Genomic DNA, 18127 nt, shown 5'->3' with positions numbered 1-18127 from the left:
CCTAACGGGGTCCAGTTCCTATCCAGTAACCACTCCTTATTTTGTTTATTTTATTAGTTAAAATTAAGTTTGAATTTTAAAGTTTATTTGAAAACAAATCACAGCCTTTTCGAAAGTGCAGTACTGTAGCTTCGGGTTGAATTTCAGCAAGTCTATAATGTCTGTACAATGTTATCGTAGGTACTATAAGAAGTGCATGTGTTAGTAGGCATTTCAATAAATTCAAATAAACTTAATTTGTGCACTGAAATATCTGCATAATAGCGTCCCCAGCAGTTCCTGACCAAATAAACAAAATCGTAGAGTCTGTTCACCTCTGTAAAGTGTAAACAGACTAACCAACTCAAGTAGACTTCTCATCCCATTGTAAATTTTGAAGCTCGTTTTTCATGTCTAGTTCATGTACGCCACACTGGGCGCTAGTATCGACGAAATTTTGTTTCTATTATTTTAGGGTTAATTTCTTGATTTGTGCTTTACTGTTTGGTTAATTAACTAGGGGACAATTTATTGTCTATGATTAGATCGTATTATTTGGTTAAACAAGGTTTTAAATTACCGGTTTTTTTTTACAGCATCATTTATTTTTGGTTCAATGTAGACATTATATATGGAGCTCAATGTCTCCAAATGCTTAGTTATATGTTTCTCAGTCGCATACAACGTAGTTCATGAGTATGCATCGACCGCAGAAGTCTTCTCAGCGTGGTCAAGAAATTCAAGGATCTTGGTGTGATCACTGTCCCTTCACTCAGCCCACATGATCACCTGATCCATATATATCCTCAAGAGCCTCTTCTCTGCTGGGGTTTATTCATCGCTCTACAATAAGATATCTCTCAAATCTCCCATTGCACTTCTCACGCTGTACAAATCCCTAGCCCGACCAATCTTGGAGTACTGCACTGTCATCTGGAATATCAAACTATGACAACACATTGAAATCTTAAACAGGATTCAAACACGATTTCTCAGACTACTGGGTCTAAAACTCGGGTTTCCTTTCCTGGACGTGCCTGTAGCAGCTCTCGGGGTGCAGTACGGCCTTCAACCGCTTCCCCTGAGACGGCAAGTCAACGACATTGTCTTCCTTTTTAAGCTGTCAGCTTAAAAACACAGACAGATGGGATAATTCACTGCACCGAACTCCTGAATGAAGTTGACTTTAAAACGCTCCCAGAGAAACCCGATCAAGAGCTGTGTTCAAAATTAGATATCAGTCCACAAATTATACCCTTTACCTTATAACCACGGAACCTCCAGACTGCTGAGATTTAACGAAGACGGCTGCCCACATCTAAAACTTCTTTTGGCAATCACCAGCATCTTTCAGGCGTGATGTCCAGAGGCTGCTTTTCTGATACCTCTCCGCACTCTCTGTGTCTTGGTTGTTAGTTTACTTGTGGTACCTCTAAAGGGCCACGCAGACGCCGGGGAGTGCTTGTTCGTGTCCCTTGGTGGGATTTGTCTCGTGGGGTTCCTTTGGTGGTGCCTTTAAAGGACCACACGCTCAACAGTGTGAAGTGCTGTTAGATGAGGTTAGAAAGTAGTGGCTATGCATTACTTTCTCCATTAAATATAGTTATAGATTTTATAGGATACTTCGCAATAACTTAGGAATTTTATTTGATCGGAAATCGGAATGGAGCATTGATGAAGCACCTGTTTTACTGCACTATCTGATCGATCTGCAGAAATCAGCTGACTTGATTACAAGCAAAGCGAAATTATTTCTTCCACCATAAAAAGAACCTTAGACAAGCATTTTTTAGATTATTATTTCTTATCCATGTACTTCCATTTACTATTACTATACTACACGATTACTAGAAAAAGTAATCGTGCTATACTATGAATACTTCGAAAACATAATCTTGAACCATCGATGTATAGAACAAAGAACAAAATACTTTTGGGATATATTATCCTTTAGATAGTCTACAAACAATGAACATAGAACCATAAATAAAAGGAGTATAGAGTATGTCTACTTCTTTTAATCTATGATAGAACCATAGACAATGACAAACTATGGTAAAATGGACACAAATTTAATCTATGATGAAACCCAACTTCACCCTCGATAAAGCGATAGCATAAAGTACCAATCTTAACCCAATGGTCCCTACGATTGACTAGTCAAAGTCAATGTTGTCCCTACCCTCTCTGTCAACGTCAACAGCTGTCAGTGGAGTGGAGGGGAGAGTGGTTACAAAATACTGAAGTTTAGTTTAACCTCAAAATGTGCTTATTTTTATTTAGGAGTCCAAGATATTAATTTCCTTTAAATACCAGTCTTATAAAATATTTTTTTAAGGTGAATAGAAATGCTGTTTAATAAATAGACACATTTTATTTGTAATTATTCTGATGCTTTTTACTGACTGCTTTTAGTGACCCTCCTAAAATAGGCTAGGCCTACTATTTTATTTTCACTCTTAAATTAGCACAGCAATTAAACTTATTAAAAAATACAGTGTAAAGAAGTGCCATTTCTGATATTGACTATATGTAAGGATATTAATTATGTATATTGTTTATAATAACAATGCCACATTTAACTTATACTAAAAGACTGATGAGTGAATGGTCATTAACCTAATTTCCAAAGTGTGGTTTATTGTTCCCAAGTAATGTCTAATGTAAGATTATTCCAACACTTGCCACTCTTAGTGTAGTTGAAGTTGAATACTGTTATTTTGTTTCAGCTTGATCTTGGTAAGTAGTTATGAAGATCAGAAAAGAACAGTTTTTGCTGCCTAAGGGCAAAGCTGTACCCACTAAAATTAGTGCGTCCAAATGGATTCAACCCAATACCATTAAAATTAGCGAACCTACCAAAACCACCGCAAACTGTAGGCCTGCCTTTTTTCAATCTCCACAAACCACGGTAGGTTGTTTGTACCGTACTGATTTGTAACTGTAAAATTTCTACATTAAGTTATCTTTTAGGTGACTTTAAGTTAGGGAGGGCTCAAAATATTTTGTGAACATAACTCCTCCTAGAGTTTTAACCAATTTTGACCATTTTGGTGTCATTTAAAAGATCTTGTTGAAGTTGTGCTTCTCTTAAAACGAGCTCATTGTATGGTAAGGGAATCGCACCAGTGGACCTCAAAGTTTCTATGTTAATACGAGTTTAACATCACTAATGCGAGTTTCTTATGGAATACGCCTAATAACAGTAGAATCATCTACGTTCTTTTGTATATTTGTATTTCAAGTGCCATATCTCTATATAACTTCTTGATCAGCATTGTACGTGTTATTAAATTTACGGAAAGTAAATGAAAGAAACGTCTTATAACACTTAAAACATATATTTACGCTTATAACCACTTACCATTTTTTTTGTATATTTACCGTCTTGTGAGTAACAGTATAAGCGTAAATATATCTCTATTTAAATATTTGATACTTAAGTTATTAAATTGCTGTACAACTTGCAAATCTGGATTAATTTGGATATCAGAAATGGAAGGAGGCAAGAAAGCTTGGAACATTTAATCCATTTAACTTTTACCATTTACCATTGGAGTTTTCACCGCAGTCCTTGAAGACCGGAGAATTGTCAAATCTTCTTAATCATTCTTCTTACTTACTTTTTTATATGTATGTAGTGTTGTAGTGTAGTGTGAGTGAGTGTACGGTTTGTGTTTGAGCGTTACTTTATAGTAAATGTATATGTTCTTCCTGATATTCTGTGATTTTGTAGTATAAGGTCGATTTATTGTATTGTATATTAAATTGTAAGCTATCTACGGAACTGTATCCAATTACAACATTGATTCCTACACACAGGAGACAAGAATGCCTGCCGAAAGACTACCACTTTTGTTAGAAAATATGAACTCTCATTGTGATAGTTGCAGAGGCATTCAAGTTCTTTCAAAATACATTCAAGACATGTCTGATAAAGTTGTAAAGACGGGGTTTTTCAGCTGCCAAATAAAGCTTTGTTTTTTTGACCAAACACAGAAAGTGTCAAGTACAGTACAGGAATTTTTCTATAAACCAAATTTGTCAATGACAACTCAGCGCCTAAAACACTTGCACAACATTCACAATTCTGGGCACTAGTAAAACCCACAAAAACTCATTATAAAGTCTGTAACAAATTTACATTTCATTTAAACTCTTTTCAGACTATTTTCACCTGCATCATTTCTCTTTCATCAGCAAAGCTAATCTATGTTTATGTTAAAATCAGGTGGACGCAGTATCTTCAGCCTTGATAACTAAAATCAAGCCAGATATGCTTCTATCAAACGGTGATTTTATAGTGTCCAGCCAGCCAGCAAATCAGCTCATTTGGCAGCACCAAGATGGTATTCTTAGACAGGTAAAATTGACAAACTTTGTGCACATAGCTCCGTATTTTGTGTGTACACAGCAAACTCCATTTGCAGCTCATGTACACATAACATTTTATAAGCTTTGTTATGGGCCTAATAAATTGGTCAATTATTGTATCTCATGCCGGATGCAAGATAAGACCAGTGAATACGTTTTTTGACTGTAAGTAAAAAATATCTGATGCAGTCATCATCAGATGTCTGGATATTTTGTAGGGCCATAATTGAAATGACTGAAGGTTAACTGCGAAATAAGTTAGCGAGTTTGAAAATGGCTCTGTTATAAATAGGTGTCTATATTTATGTTTACTTGTAGATACACCTTGTAAAAGTTTTATAGGAAGGTTCAAAACTACCTACCTATAATTTATTTTAACATCTCAACTTAAGCATACCTATCTACTATTTTAATCTTGTAAACACTTTATAGGCACTATTAACAGAAAAAGATGTCAAGTCCGAGGACAGTAAAATGGAACTAGAAACCAGCTCAGTTGGTGCCAATGCAACTTCAGTCCTCACTCTCACCCCTGTTCCTGCTGCTCAAGTATGTTAAATGTAAAAAAACAAAAAAAACTTTGTTAACTTTAAATTAGGCCTCTTTCAAGACAATTAATTTAGGTCTTCATGATCTTTTATCAGAATCAGAATGAAAGCAGACATTAACTTACTTTTCATTGAAACTCAAACCGTTTCAACTCATACACCATACGGTTAATTATTGTTAAATTACCTAATTAAATCAGACCTTGAAATGATTATCTTCCAGCTAATTATAAACTGCTAGCTTGTATTTTACAGCTGTAGTAAATTGCCACTAGTGCCAGAGTTTGTTATTCTGCTCTCATTTTACATTCATCAGTATAATGTGGTATCATGGTTTTATCAAGATAAAAAAACAAGTTTATTGGTTTATGCCCTTGTATAATGTATGTTTTTAAGGATACTGTCTCACTTCTATTAATTAGGTAAGACGTTTCGGTAAGTGTGTGTTTGATGTTTACTATTTATTTAATGTCATTTTAAAACAATCATGAGCCTGAAAAAGACTCTTACCCAACCATTGCTTGGCCGCCTGTATTTAAATCAAATAGTAAAGTGTGTACATGGTAAAATTTACCCTTAAATAGGTATGGTATGACATACTTACTTTACTTAGCAACACCCTTTAGGTACATATTTTTAGCTGAATCCTTATGCAGGGTGGCTGCAGAATGTAGTTCCGCATCAACGTTATATAGGCTGTACATTACATACATGTTTTTAACATCAACAGTGTAGGTCTTACCCTACAGTATCCAAAAGTTAATGACATTATTTTTTTATTAGGCTTCTAAAAAAACGTATGCTTTAAAATGAGTGAAAAAGTACGTGGAATAATTTAAAATAATTGAAATCTTTAATTCCAAGCAAAAAGACTGGGGTTTGGACTGTTTACTTAAAACTTTAAAAATGCAAAAGGTTTAGCCTAGATAGGTAAAGGAATAAAAAAATAAAAATTAAAACAAATGAAATAAACAAGGTCCTCCTATGTTACATTGTGTAACACAAGACTGAGCCTTCCTGTTTATGAGGGACTGACCTCTCTAAAAGGTTGGTACAACGTCACCAGGATATCTTGACCTATTGCATAAACGTTGCAGTTTCTTTATTGAATAACCATCGTTTAAGCATTCATTCAGTATTCTTATGAAGATTATTTACATTAATTGTTACTGACATACTAAAATCATTAATTTGTTGTTATTTGTCTTTAGTTTTTTAAATCGTATGTTGTTTTTTTTTTCAGGTAATAAAAATGAATGAATACAAAGTAATTCTATCCAGTGAACATTTGCCAATGACTTGGCAAGAAACTGGAAAGAAAAATGCTACATTGGCATTAACGACGTTACCAACGATAAAACCAAAAGTGGACGCAAGTCCTTCATTAATGATTGGAAAACAGCCTGTGACATTCACTGCGATATCCAACGTCAATTTGCTACCTCAGAACCAGTACTCTACGATTGTGATTAAAGATCTTAAAAACAATGTTCCAGCAAATATTTTACTCAGTAATCCTTTATTGTCACAAAGTCCGACGGGTAAGAAACCTATCACCAAACCTGTTCCGAGACTTGCAAAAGTCAGAAAGAAACCGATTACAGCGAAGAAGATAATGTTGAAACCACCAAGTTCTCTTCTCTCTCAGTCTGCATTGGAGCGCTCAAACGAAGATCGGATCGACGGATCTAAAAGTGAAAAATGTAGCAATGAAAATAGCTTAAATAGCACTAGCAATTCATGTGTAAATACGATTCCAAAGGATAATCCAACAACAGAAAACACACTTGCGAGTGCTTCCAATCTTGAAAAGTCATCAGTAAATAACAATATACCCATTTCCACACCCAACATCATCATAACACACAACAACTTTTCCTTCAACTCCAGTGTAGTTACCAAATCCACTGAAAACAATTTAACACTAACAAATTTGACTCAGACAACAAATTTCCCAGAGATTTTAAACACTGTTACAACATCAGAAGGTCACACAGAATTTGAATCGTCTGACATCGGTGTAATGGAACATACACTAGAAGACGGAGGAATAATAATCACCTCGGACGGTTGTGTGGAAAGTGAAGTTGAGAATTTAGACAGTTCAATTATAAATGAGACAGTTTTGATAGATTCTGACACACAAGTTGTTTGTGCTGACCAAGAAATGTTATTGGATACAGGTGTTGTGGTGGAAACTTGTAATGAAACTCCTGAGAATCTTGAAACCGTGAGCAACGAAGATGTCCATTTGGATCATGTTGAAACGATTTTGCCTTCAGACATTGAACATCATAATGGTAAGTAGGCGAAAGCAAAATATCTAAATAATTATGTTCTTTGGTAACATCAAATTTAAATAGTTTTGTAAGTAGGGCCTAAATGGAGTCGGTTTGTAGGTGATAAGTAATCTTCTACATCTAATTATCACGGTTTGTAAGTGATCTTCTACATCTAGAGCAATCAGTTGCTCCGATAGGGGGGTAAGGTACTCACCTTCCTCCACTTAGGTACCATTCGGCGGGTATAAAACCAGGGTGTTTGGCACCAGAAATAATTGAATATTGGTTATATTGGCCTTAAGTGGATAGGCTTTGCCAAGTTTAGTATTTATTTTTCATACAAGTTTACACGTATTTCTTATGGAAGGATTATTTGAATTAGATACCTATTCATTATATCTTGTAAATAATTGAACCGGAATAGTTACATCATATACTTTTCTTGTAGGAAATTCAATATTCTTTAATTTGCTAATTTAGTATTGTATACAAAAAGTTGGTAGGTAGTTTTCGAGTTCCTTATTTACAAAAAACCTAAAAAGGGACCTTTAGAGCCCCTTAGCCTCTTTAGCTCTACCTCCACTGGTGGGTAGGCCTACTTTTAGTATGTTGTTTAAGGACCCTTCCCCTAAAACTGTTCCAAATTTGGCTTATACAGTCCAACCTTAGTATAACGAATCTGAAGGGACCGAACTAAATATTCGTTATATCAAGGATTTCGTTAAAACGAGGTTCGTTATATTGAGGTTAGGTTTGCAGGAATTTCGCTAAGTCAAGGTTCAGAACCATCGTCGGTCAATATAGGTCGGGATTTGACCTCATTAAAATACAGTACAATTAAAGTAGCATAGGCTACAATACTTTACAGTACAGTGTTTACATTGTACAGTAGGTAGAACCTAAATTATCCGGCATAATAAAGGGGAGGGATCTTGAATATTGCGCAATCATGACAATGGCATTGACCTTGGTACAGGTTAAAAACTGTAAGTTTAAAATCACAGCTTGTTCTAACCCTCCTAAAACCTAGCCAAACACTGTATTGCGTAGTCATAAACCATGTAAAGAACAAAACAAAACAGTAGAAAGTTTTGCAAGCTACTGCTCGTGATAGGCCGGTAGGCTACTTACAGTACAGTACTGATTTATCACAACAGAGGAATGTCAATAATAATCATTAACTATAGCATTGGTGTTGCTAGTTGAAACAAATCGTATTGAAAACAATAAATTATTAGATAAGTCATTATAAAAGTGTATAATCATAGCCAACTTAAGGATAATAAAAACACTCGTAAAAGGAATGTTAAAATAACGATGTTGCTATTCTTTCTCTTTTGTTGTGTTTTTATATTCTTTCTCAGGTTTCTCTTTATCCAAAAATTGTACAATTCACCATAGTTATACCATATCGCCCAATCACAGCTTACTAAACATAAACATTACGTCGTCATCAGTCCTCAGTGAATGAAATCAGTTCTCAGTTGCAAGTTGCAACATAGCGCACGCATCGATAGCAGACAAAGATGTAAAACGGAGCAGATGAATGTTAGCGCAAGCGATGACGTGACCTTTCCATTTCATTTGATAAAGAAACAGATTTTCCCAAAACAATAATTGGGTGGGGGATTTGTTATATCGAGGGAAAGACGTAGACAATTCGTTATGCAGAGGTTAAATTCGCAATGTAGAGGTTCTGACAATGATAAATTCGCTATATTGAGGTGTCTTATTTTAGCCAAAATGACAAAAAATTCGTTAAATCAAGGTCGTTATTATGGTTTGTTCGTTATGTAGAGGTAAAATATACATTGTGTCTTATGGAGAGTTCTAGGGGATTTAAAAAAATTTGTTATATCAAGGAGTTCGTTATATCGAGGTTCGTTATATCAAGTTTAGACTGTACAAAAATTTTCCGCTACAATGTGTTCATTGCCTGGACTGTTATAGGCCTAAACGTTTGGTTTTTAATATTTTTGTATAAACATCATGCATTCTTTATAGCTGTGTTTTGATACTTGTTATAGAGAAGCTTGTACAGGGTTGATATATGTGATACTTAACTGACACAATTTTCCAGAACACCCCTCACAGGAGTATACAGACAAGTTGTTGTCGCAACTACAACTGTCTGATTCTCGGACACTGCCTAACATAACCAGCAGCCAGGTCTCGTCCGTTTTGAACGCTCTCGCACCCTCCGACAAAACTGATCTGGTCAGTAAACTTGTTAAACTCAATCATCAGTTTTCTCAAGCTTGATCGGTAGATTTGGCAAGTTTTGTCAGTGAAATTGTTAGCTCAATCATCTGGCGTATTACCGAGGGTCTACTGTAAGTATTTGGCTTAACATACGTAATTCGATTGGTTGGCTCAGTCAGTGGCATGGTAGACTACAGATCCATACAGCGATGTTGTGGGTTCATGCCCTACTATTTATAAGTCTTGTACTGGAATGACTCACTCCTTGCTTTGCTTCATGCATTACACTCACAATCTCGAGGCCCAATGTGGATGGAATGGAAACGTATGGTTAAAAGTAGGAAAAAACTTTATATGAAAACAGCTGTTAAGGTGGCTTCAGACATGCGCCATTCGCCAAGCACTGAACAGCGACTCACCAAATCGCAAGTAGTGAGGATAGGTGTTTGTCTCCTTGGTAAGCAGCAAACATTTGTGCTCGTGTTTTCCCATTCATTGTCAGTATTTTTGCACACATCAAAGTCAATGATAATTTTTCCTATTCCCGAAACTAACTGTTGTTTGGAAAACAACACTTATGTGTAGACGTCTACTTGTTAATCGGCTAGTAGCAAGAAAACTAGATCGCCGAACATCAAATATTTCGTGCTTTGCGAATGGCGCACGTCTGGAGCCCGCTTTAGATTTGTTCCAGTAATAGTACATGGATATTGGATATAAATGTGAATTTAAAGGTGCAAGATGTTTTATTCACACCTGACATTTTACTGCACATAAACGTCATAAACACTATCAACCGTACCAATCGTTATACTTGGCCTGTATCAAGCATGAAAATCCAAAATTTATTTAGAATTAATCACAAGAAGCCCTTCAACTGTTCTAAAGTAACGTTTTGTTTCTTATAGGATGAACTAACCTCTTTGACCAACGCCAAAAGTGACAAGGAACCAGTGAAATGTGAACCAACCGAGTTTGTGAAGATAGAAAGCTTGCAAATGCCTAATCTCATCAAGATGGTGAAACCAAAGCCTCCTGAACCTAAGTAAGTTTAAGTTTTTCTATTAGTTTTAGTGGATTTACCTATAAGGAAAAAGATGTATATATACATGTGTATAAATTTGAACAAATGGTATTTTTGGGCTCTGGAGACATCACAATGAAAACATAAATCAGTCCTGGGTCTTTCTGTGTGCCTAATTGCCATATTTATTTTTGTTGGTTTTTTGTTAGTGGTTATATAATTGATTTAAAAATGTTTTGAATGTTTTTGATTGAAAGATACTGTTTTGAGGCTTAGATTGTGTAGGTAATTTAATTATATTGCATCCAATTTTTTTATGATTAAAGATAATCCCTTTCAGTTTCAAGGGAATAATCTGAACCATGATTTTGTTACTTTTAATCATAAAAGTATAATTTTGTTTGTCTTGTTACCTTTTCTTGCCTGATGTTGACAACCAATAACTCTCTTATAAAAATAAAGTTTAGTTTTTGAACTAAATTAAATATTGTTCAAAGGTTTATTGCGGACATTTTCTATCACGATTGTAAAAAACAATACACACCGTTTCGGGATCTGGAATCTGATCCCGTCCTCAGCTGAAAAAACTTAACTAACACATTACAACTAACAATACACAAACGCCTAACCTTAGTTGGAATACACTACAGAAGGTAGCAGTCAAAAAATTAGTTATACAAATTCCTTTTTCCTCAATGCATGGATTAGTAGTGACTTCCGATGGTCTACAGATATCGTGTGTGTGAGCTGAACAAACACACGTGTTTCCGCTGTGTGAGTTGTTCCTTCCTGAGTTTGAGAGCGGAAAGTGTGGAGAACCACTGGGCGAAAGAACACTGCAACATTCGCACAGAGCTGCTCAACCGGCAGCTGACTAGGCGACAGATCAAGTGTCTCGGCTGTCCTAACGTTGTCTACTCCAAATATTCCTTGCAGGTATGTAGACAATAGACAATAGACAATAGACAAATAATCTTTATTTACACATTCATTAAGAAATAGTAGTAGCGTCAATTTACAATTTTTTCTAAATGTTTGGTTGAGGTGTTGTTTAGTCAAAGACCTGTTGATGGTATTCTTCTAATAGCCCAGTCAATCTAGGTAAAAAATCATGCAAACCCGGAAATGCGAGATATAAAGCTGAATTTTGGCACAGATGTTCTTTATGATATCCTTGACCATATCCTAAAAGTCCCCTACCGTCCCCTGTTTGCTTCTTCCGGTATAAAGATAAAAGGGGGCGAGGGGGCGCAACTTATTTAAACGCACATTGAACGCGATAACTTGAGTAATTTTGGTCCGATTTTGATAAAATTTGGCTTGAAGGTGAAAGGTGGGATAAACTTAAATGAGTTGCAAAATCAGCATAATCAGACCATGGGAACGGGTGTTTACGGGGGGTTTTATGAGGTAAAAATTGGGTTTTATGGGGTAAAAATTGAATTTTATCATTTTTGATCCTCAAAACACAACAATTTCTAATTTCTCTCTGAACCATTTAAAAAAGCTTAAATGATCAAATATTTTAGTATAATGAAGTGTTTGTGTAAGGTTATTGGTTGGGAAGAAAATTAAAAAAAATTAAAAATTCCCATGTTATTCTTAAGGAGAGTAAGCTGTTGTAGTTTGCTTGTTTACGGATATATTTTGATCAAACTTGGAAAATCAACTTAATTTATAATATTAATAAGCTATTGATATTTTACTACAAACGCACTTTATTACACTCCCTGTAGCAACAAGCCTAGGTACTTGTTAGGCATAATGTTATTTCAATATATTTAATAAAAAATCCAATCGGGCAAATGGAATTTCACTTAGTCTGCAGGTTTGCTGCGGCGGGGGTATTTTCATACAAAGTTGCACTGTCCTAGATTTACTTTATCAATGGTTTTCGTCAACACTACACTCCATTTTTTCCCTTAAAATGTATATTTAAGCTGGGAATAGTATAAATAAACTCCAGAATAAACGTGGACAATGGTGTAAAAACATATCATAAGCATGGTATTCAATAAATAATATACAGGATACAGTAATATTACAAAGTTTTACTATTACATTTTTAAGTACAATCAGAAAAGGTTTCTTTTCGGTTCATAGAACAGAAAGGTTCTGGGGTGGAAACTGGACAGATATGGTGATTGAGCAGGAGCTCATGCGTTCTTTGAAAGTATCAGGTGGACTTATCCATGGAAGAGGCGTCACTGACAGTAACTTGGCAAAATTTGTCCTAGCACGTCCAGCCTGTTCTGTTGTCACGAATGCTTTTGAAAAATTATGTCATATAAATCTGGAACTACAGAACAACATGTTGAGCTACGAGATGCTCGGCAATCAAGAGATGATAACGATTTATACAAACTACTTTGTTGGCTAAAGTCACATTCGCCTTTCAGTGTTGACATAAATTGAGGTTTGATTTCTTTGTCAACTGGAACAGTTGCTGACGCTAAAATAAACCCGGAAACCGCCACAGAAACAGGACTTCTTGCAATGACTTAAATGACTGGCCAAAATTTTGGTGATGTAAAACTAAAAAGAAAAAGTAAAGTTATTCCACTTGCTGCTGTTTATGCCACTATCAAAGTAAGAGGTCACGAAGTTATAGAAGTGAATCCGAATCAACTGTTTTTAGATTATAGTGTTTTTTAAAATCACCATCTGATTATGAAGATTACATGGCCTTTGAATTGGCTCCGAGGCCACCTTCTCTCCTTAACGAAGCAGCGATGAGAAAAACTGCCAAGTCAGCACTTTGTGATATTATAGAGATGAGCACACCTACCCTTCATAGTTGGCCTCAAGACTGTGTTTATGTATTGGACGGAGGACATTTGCTTCATCATGTTGTTTGGCCCAAGCCTGCCACATATGGACAAATAATTTCAGTATATTATTTCAGGCTGAATTTCTCGGTAATGCTGCAAATAAAATCCGACTTATAAGTGAACTAAAATCACACTTTGATCGAGCTGGCTTTTCAGTTCTACAAGCTGCAGCAGATGCTGACTTTTTGATTGCTTCAACAGCTCTTCAGCAGTGTTCTGAAGGTATGAAAACAGCTGTGGTGGGTACAGACACTGATCTTCTAGCACTTCTTGTCCATGGAATTAAAAGGTCAGATACATTGTTCTTCATCAAACCAGAAGGCAGTAAAGGTTCCTACAAAGTTTACACAGTAATCGAAATTAGTAGTAACTTAGGCAATATGAAAGACTGTATACTGTTTGCACACACATTTTCTGGATGCGATACAACATCCGCAACGTTTAGAAAAGGGAAAAAAGTGCCCTGGAAAGTGTTGGAAAAAAGTGTGGAACTTCAAAAAATGTCAGATGTTTTTAAAGATTCAACTGCTCAGCCTGACAAGTTAACATCATGTGGAGAACTATACTTTCTTGCAATATACGGAGATACAAAGTGCAAAACATTAAATGAACTAAGGTACTTCATGTTCAATAAACTGATAGCTAGACAGAAAATTACTTCAAGCTTTGTTTTGTCAGTTTTACCGCCTACTTCGGATGCCGCACGCTTACACACTTTGCGGGTTTACTATCAAGTGCAGAAATGGCTTGGGAAGGATCTGGATCCATGTTCATGGGGTTGACTTGAAAAAGACGGCGTTCTTGTACCTTAATCTATGACTTTGCCACCGGCACCTGATAAACTCTTGAATTTCGCTACATGTGATTGCAAGAAAGAGTGTGCCCGATTGTGTGATTGCATAAGGTCATGATTAGCTTGTTCGGCAATGTGTGCTCATTGCCAAGGTAGAGACTGCAACAACACACTGCAGACAATTGATTTAGAGGAAGAAGAGATACGTTGATAGTTAGTAATGTTCAGTTTTATAATAGGTATAAAACACACTGTTCAATACAATTGCTTAACCTACTGTTGTGCATATGTAACTCTTAAAAAATTGGGTTTCATATTTTAAGGGTGGTTAATCCAATATTTTGTACAAATATTTTTTTTTGTTAGTAATCTTTTCTGATTGTACTTAAAAATGTAATAGTAAAACTTTGTAATATTACTGTATCCTGTATATTATTTATTGAATACCATGCTTATGTTATGTTTTTACACCATTGTCCACGTTTATTCTGGAGTTTATTTATACTATTCCCAGCTTAAATATACATTTTAAGGGAAAAAATGGAGTGTAGTGTTAACGAAAACCATTGATAAAGTAAATCTAGGACAGTGCAACTTTGTATGAAAATACCCCCGCCGCAGCAAACCTGCAGACTAAGTGAATTTCCATTTGCCCGATTGGATTTTTTATTAAATATATTGAAATAACATTATGCCTAACAAGTACCTAGGCTTGTTGCTACAGGGAGTGTAATAAAGTGCGTTTGTAGTAAAATATCAATAGCTTATTAATATTATAAATTAAGTTGATTTTCCAAGTTTGATCAAAATATATCCGTAAACAAGCAAACTACAACAGCTTACTCTCCTTAAGAATAACATGGGAATTTTTAATTTTTTTTAATTTTCTTCCCAACCAATAACCTTACACAAACACTTCATTATACTAAAATATTTGATCATTTAAGCTTTTTTAAATGGTTCAGAGAGAAATTAGAAATTGTTGTGTTTTGAGGATCAAAGATGATAAAATTCAATTTTTACCCCATAAAACCCAATTTTTACCTCATAAAACCCCCCGTAAACACCCGTTCCCATGGTCTGATTATGCTGATTTTGCAACTCATTTACGTTTAGCCCACCTTTCACCTTCAAGCCAAATTTTATCAAAATCGGACCAAAATTACTCAAGCTATCGCGTTCAATGTGCGTTTAGATAAGTGGCGCCCCCTCCCCCCCTTTTTTTCTTTATACTGGAAGAAGCAAACAGGGGACGGGCGGGGACTTTTAGGGTGTGATTTTACATACCATAACGGACATCTGTGCAAAAAATTAGCTTTATATCTCGCATTTCCGGGTAAAAACCTAGATTGACTGGGCTATAAGGAATAGAAAGGTCGATTAATGAGCCATTGATGCAAAGCTGGTTTGAGGTCATCTTCTGACTTGCTTCTTAGATCTGGAGGTAGCCTGTTGTAGATTTTCATTCCTGCGTATGAAGGTTTCTTTTCAAACTGTGCCGTGCGATGTTGTGGAAGGTTGTACTGCATGGTGTTTCTCAGGTTGTGTTGGTGCATTTCGCCACGCCTTGTAGGGTTATTTCTTACTGCAAATAACACAACTTCCTGGATGTAGAGTGCTACAAGGGTAAGTACTTTGAGTGACCTGAATGCTTCCCTGCAGCTGTCGAGTCTGTGGAGTCCTGCAGTTATTCTGACTGCCTTTTTTTGTTTTCTGAGAACTCTTTGCATGTTAGTGGCAGAGGTTCCACCCCATGCTACAAGTCCATATCTCATATGCGACTCGAAAAGTGCAAAGTATGCTACTTTTGTTGTCATGTCATCTGTTGCATTTTTTATATGTTTAAGAGCATAGATGGTTGAACTTAATTTTTTACATATATTGTCCACATGAGGGGTCCAGGTTAAATTCTTGTCGAGTGTGATGCCCAAAAACTTAGCTTCATCTTCCACTTCTACATCTGGGAGTCGTGGCACTTCTTGAGATTTACGGCCAAAAGCTATTTGAGTTGTTTTAGACGTGTTTACTGCGAGATCATTGTTATAGCAGTATTGGTAGGCCATACTGAGTGACACATAGGATTTTACTTCTAGATTTTCAGCTAGTGGTTCATTAAACACTAAGGTTGTGTCATCAGCATACATAAGAGTAAGGCAGGCGTCTCCTATTTGTTGCGGCAAATCGTTGGTAAAAAGAATAAACAGTACCGGACCCATAACTGAACCTTGGGGAACTCCTCGATTTATTGGTTGAAAATTTGATCTTGTTTTTCTTATTAGGCTGTTATCTCTGTGCCTTAGTTCTACAAACTGACTCCTGTCTGTAAGGTAGCTTTGAAACCATTCTCTTACTATCCCTGATACCCCCAGGGAATCCAGCTTTTTAATGATTAGCTGGTGGTCAAGGCAGTCAAATGCCTTACTGAAATCAAGAAAGATTCCTGTTGTTAGATTTCCTTCATCTAGGCTGTCAATCAGGGACTCAACCATCTGAATTATTGCTGTTGTTGTGGATTTCCCTTTTGTAAATCCATGTTGAAGGTTGTTTAGTAGGTTGTGATTTGTGCAGTGGTCTAAAAGTCTTTTTAAAACAACTTTTTCGTATATTTTGGAGAAGGTGGAAACTAGGGAAATTGGTCTGTAGTTGCTTGCTTCTAATGTGCTACCTTTTTTAAATTTCGGGTATACTTTAGTTATTTTAAGTAGTGAAGGAAAGATGCCTTGTTTTAGGGACTTATTTATCAAATCAGCCAATGGTAGTGCTAGTTCATTGCAGCAATGCTTAAGTATTTTTGACGAGATTTCATCAATTCCAGACGAGTTTTTTGCTTTAAGTTTGTTTATAATCATTTTAACTTCCTTCTCGTCTGTGCTTTGAAAGGAGGAAAACAGTGGACCTGTTTGAGTTACGTCAGGAGTTTGAGCTGTGGTCTTTAGGTGTTTTTGTTTCTCTACTGTTTTTTCTCCTACTTGTGTAAAAAATGTATTCAAATGCTCTGCAACATGGGTCACATTACTTATGAGTTGGCCATCTACTTGAAGGGTTATTTCATTTAGGGATGTTTCCTTTTTGGACCACACTGTGTTTATTGTTTCCCAGATAGCTTTAGATTTATTTTCAGCTTTCATCAACTGGTCAGAGTTAACCTTTTTCCGCATCATTTTCAAGTACAGGTCATAGTTCTTTTTATTTTCAATAGAAACCCTTCTGTCATCTGGATTTCCCGTCACCTCAAACTTTCTTAGAGCTTTAAGAAATTCGGCTTTAAGTCTCACTGCTTCTGGGTCCATGGAGAATTTTAGTTTATGTTTTCTTTGTATTTTTATCTTCTTTTGGGGGCAGGCTGCATCCATAGCTACTCTCACTATGTTACTAAAAGTTTTAAAAGCTTCTTCGGCATTGTTTATTGAGGTAACACTAAGCCAGTTTTCTTGACTGAGAAGATACTTGAGGTCTTGCAGGTTTTTATTTTTTAGACAGCGTCCAATTTGGGCAGGATAACTTGAGTTGATGTGTGAGTTGAAGTTTACAGTACAGAGTTGAGCAGTATGATCCGAAAGTCCTGCATTGATGATTTCTGGAGTGAGTTGGTTTGTGTCCATATTTGTACATATCCAGTCAATGGAGGTTTGTGTTAGATTTGTTATTCTCGTAGGTGGAAGCTGTAGTCTCTGGATGTTGTGCATAGCAAGAGTTTCATTTAAGATAATGTGTTTCCTGTTTGGGTTACACAAATCAACGTTAATATCTCCCATGATGATAAGAGGGGAATTTTCAATTTTTGTTTCCTCAATTAGTTCTGTAAAGGTGTTTAATGATTCCTCAAGGTCTCCGTTTGGGGGTCTGTAGGTTCCCAGTACAAACAGATTTGAGTTCTTGAATTTTATTTTTATAAGAGCTGCTTCAAATAACAGTTCTTTACAGTACTTGGAAACATCTATGGCTACTGTGCTGCTATCAAGGCTTTCTTTTACAAGAATGCAAACACCTCCTTTTCTGTGTTCTATTCTACTATAGTGAGCCTTGAGGCAGAATCCAGTAGCTATGACGGTGCTACTTATTGTCTCAGGTTTCAGTCCATGTTCTGTCAGAAT

The 18127-nt window shown here is 36.0% G+C and overlaps 1 protein-coding gene across 1 annotated transcript in view; it reads left to right on the top strand.

The window, feature by feature from the left end:
- The first annotated feature begins 2762 nt into the window (after positions 1 to 2762).
- Positions 2763 to 18127, top strand: part of LOC128993971 (uncharacterized) — a 41840-nt gene continuing 26475 nt past the window's right edge. Inside the window, exons 1-7 of the mRNA XM_054418119.1 lie at positions 2763 to 2890; positions 4211 to 4342; positions 4786 to 4902; positions 6145 to 7201; positions 9264 to 9400; positions 10294 to 10430; positions 11141 to 11345. Of these exons, the coding sequence (XP_054274094.1) occupies positions 4256 to 4342; positions 4786 to 4902; positions 6145 to 7201; positions 9264 to 9400; positions 10294 to 10430; positions 11141 to 11345 (1740 nt within the window). The 5' untranslated portion in view covers positions 2763 to 2890; positions 4211 to 4255. The remainder of the gene's footprint in view (positions 2891 to 4210; positions 4343 to 4785; positions 4903 to 6144; positions 7202 to 9263; positions 9401 to 10293; positions 10431 to 11140; positions 11346 to 18127) is intronic.

The sequence above is a fragment of the Macrosteles quadrilineatus genome, unplaced genomic scaffold, assembly GCF_028750875.1.
Source record: "Macrosteles quadrilineatus isolate MER2022 unplaced genomic scaffold, UCM_ALF_1.0 Scaffold_5__1_contigs__length_97177068, whole genome shotgun sequence".
Taxonomy (NCBI): Eukaryota; Metazoa; Arthropoda; class Insecta; order Hemiptera; family Cicadellidae; genus Macrosteles; species Macrosteles quadrilineatus.
The sequence above is the reverse complement of the archived record's forward strand: the minus strand, read 5'-3'. Positions and strand labels throughout refer to the sequence as shown.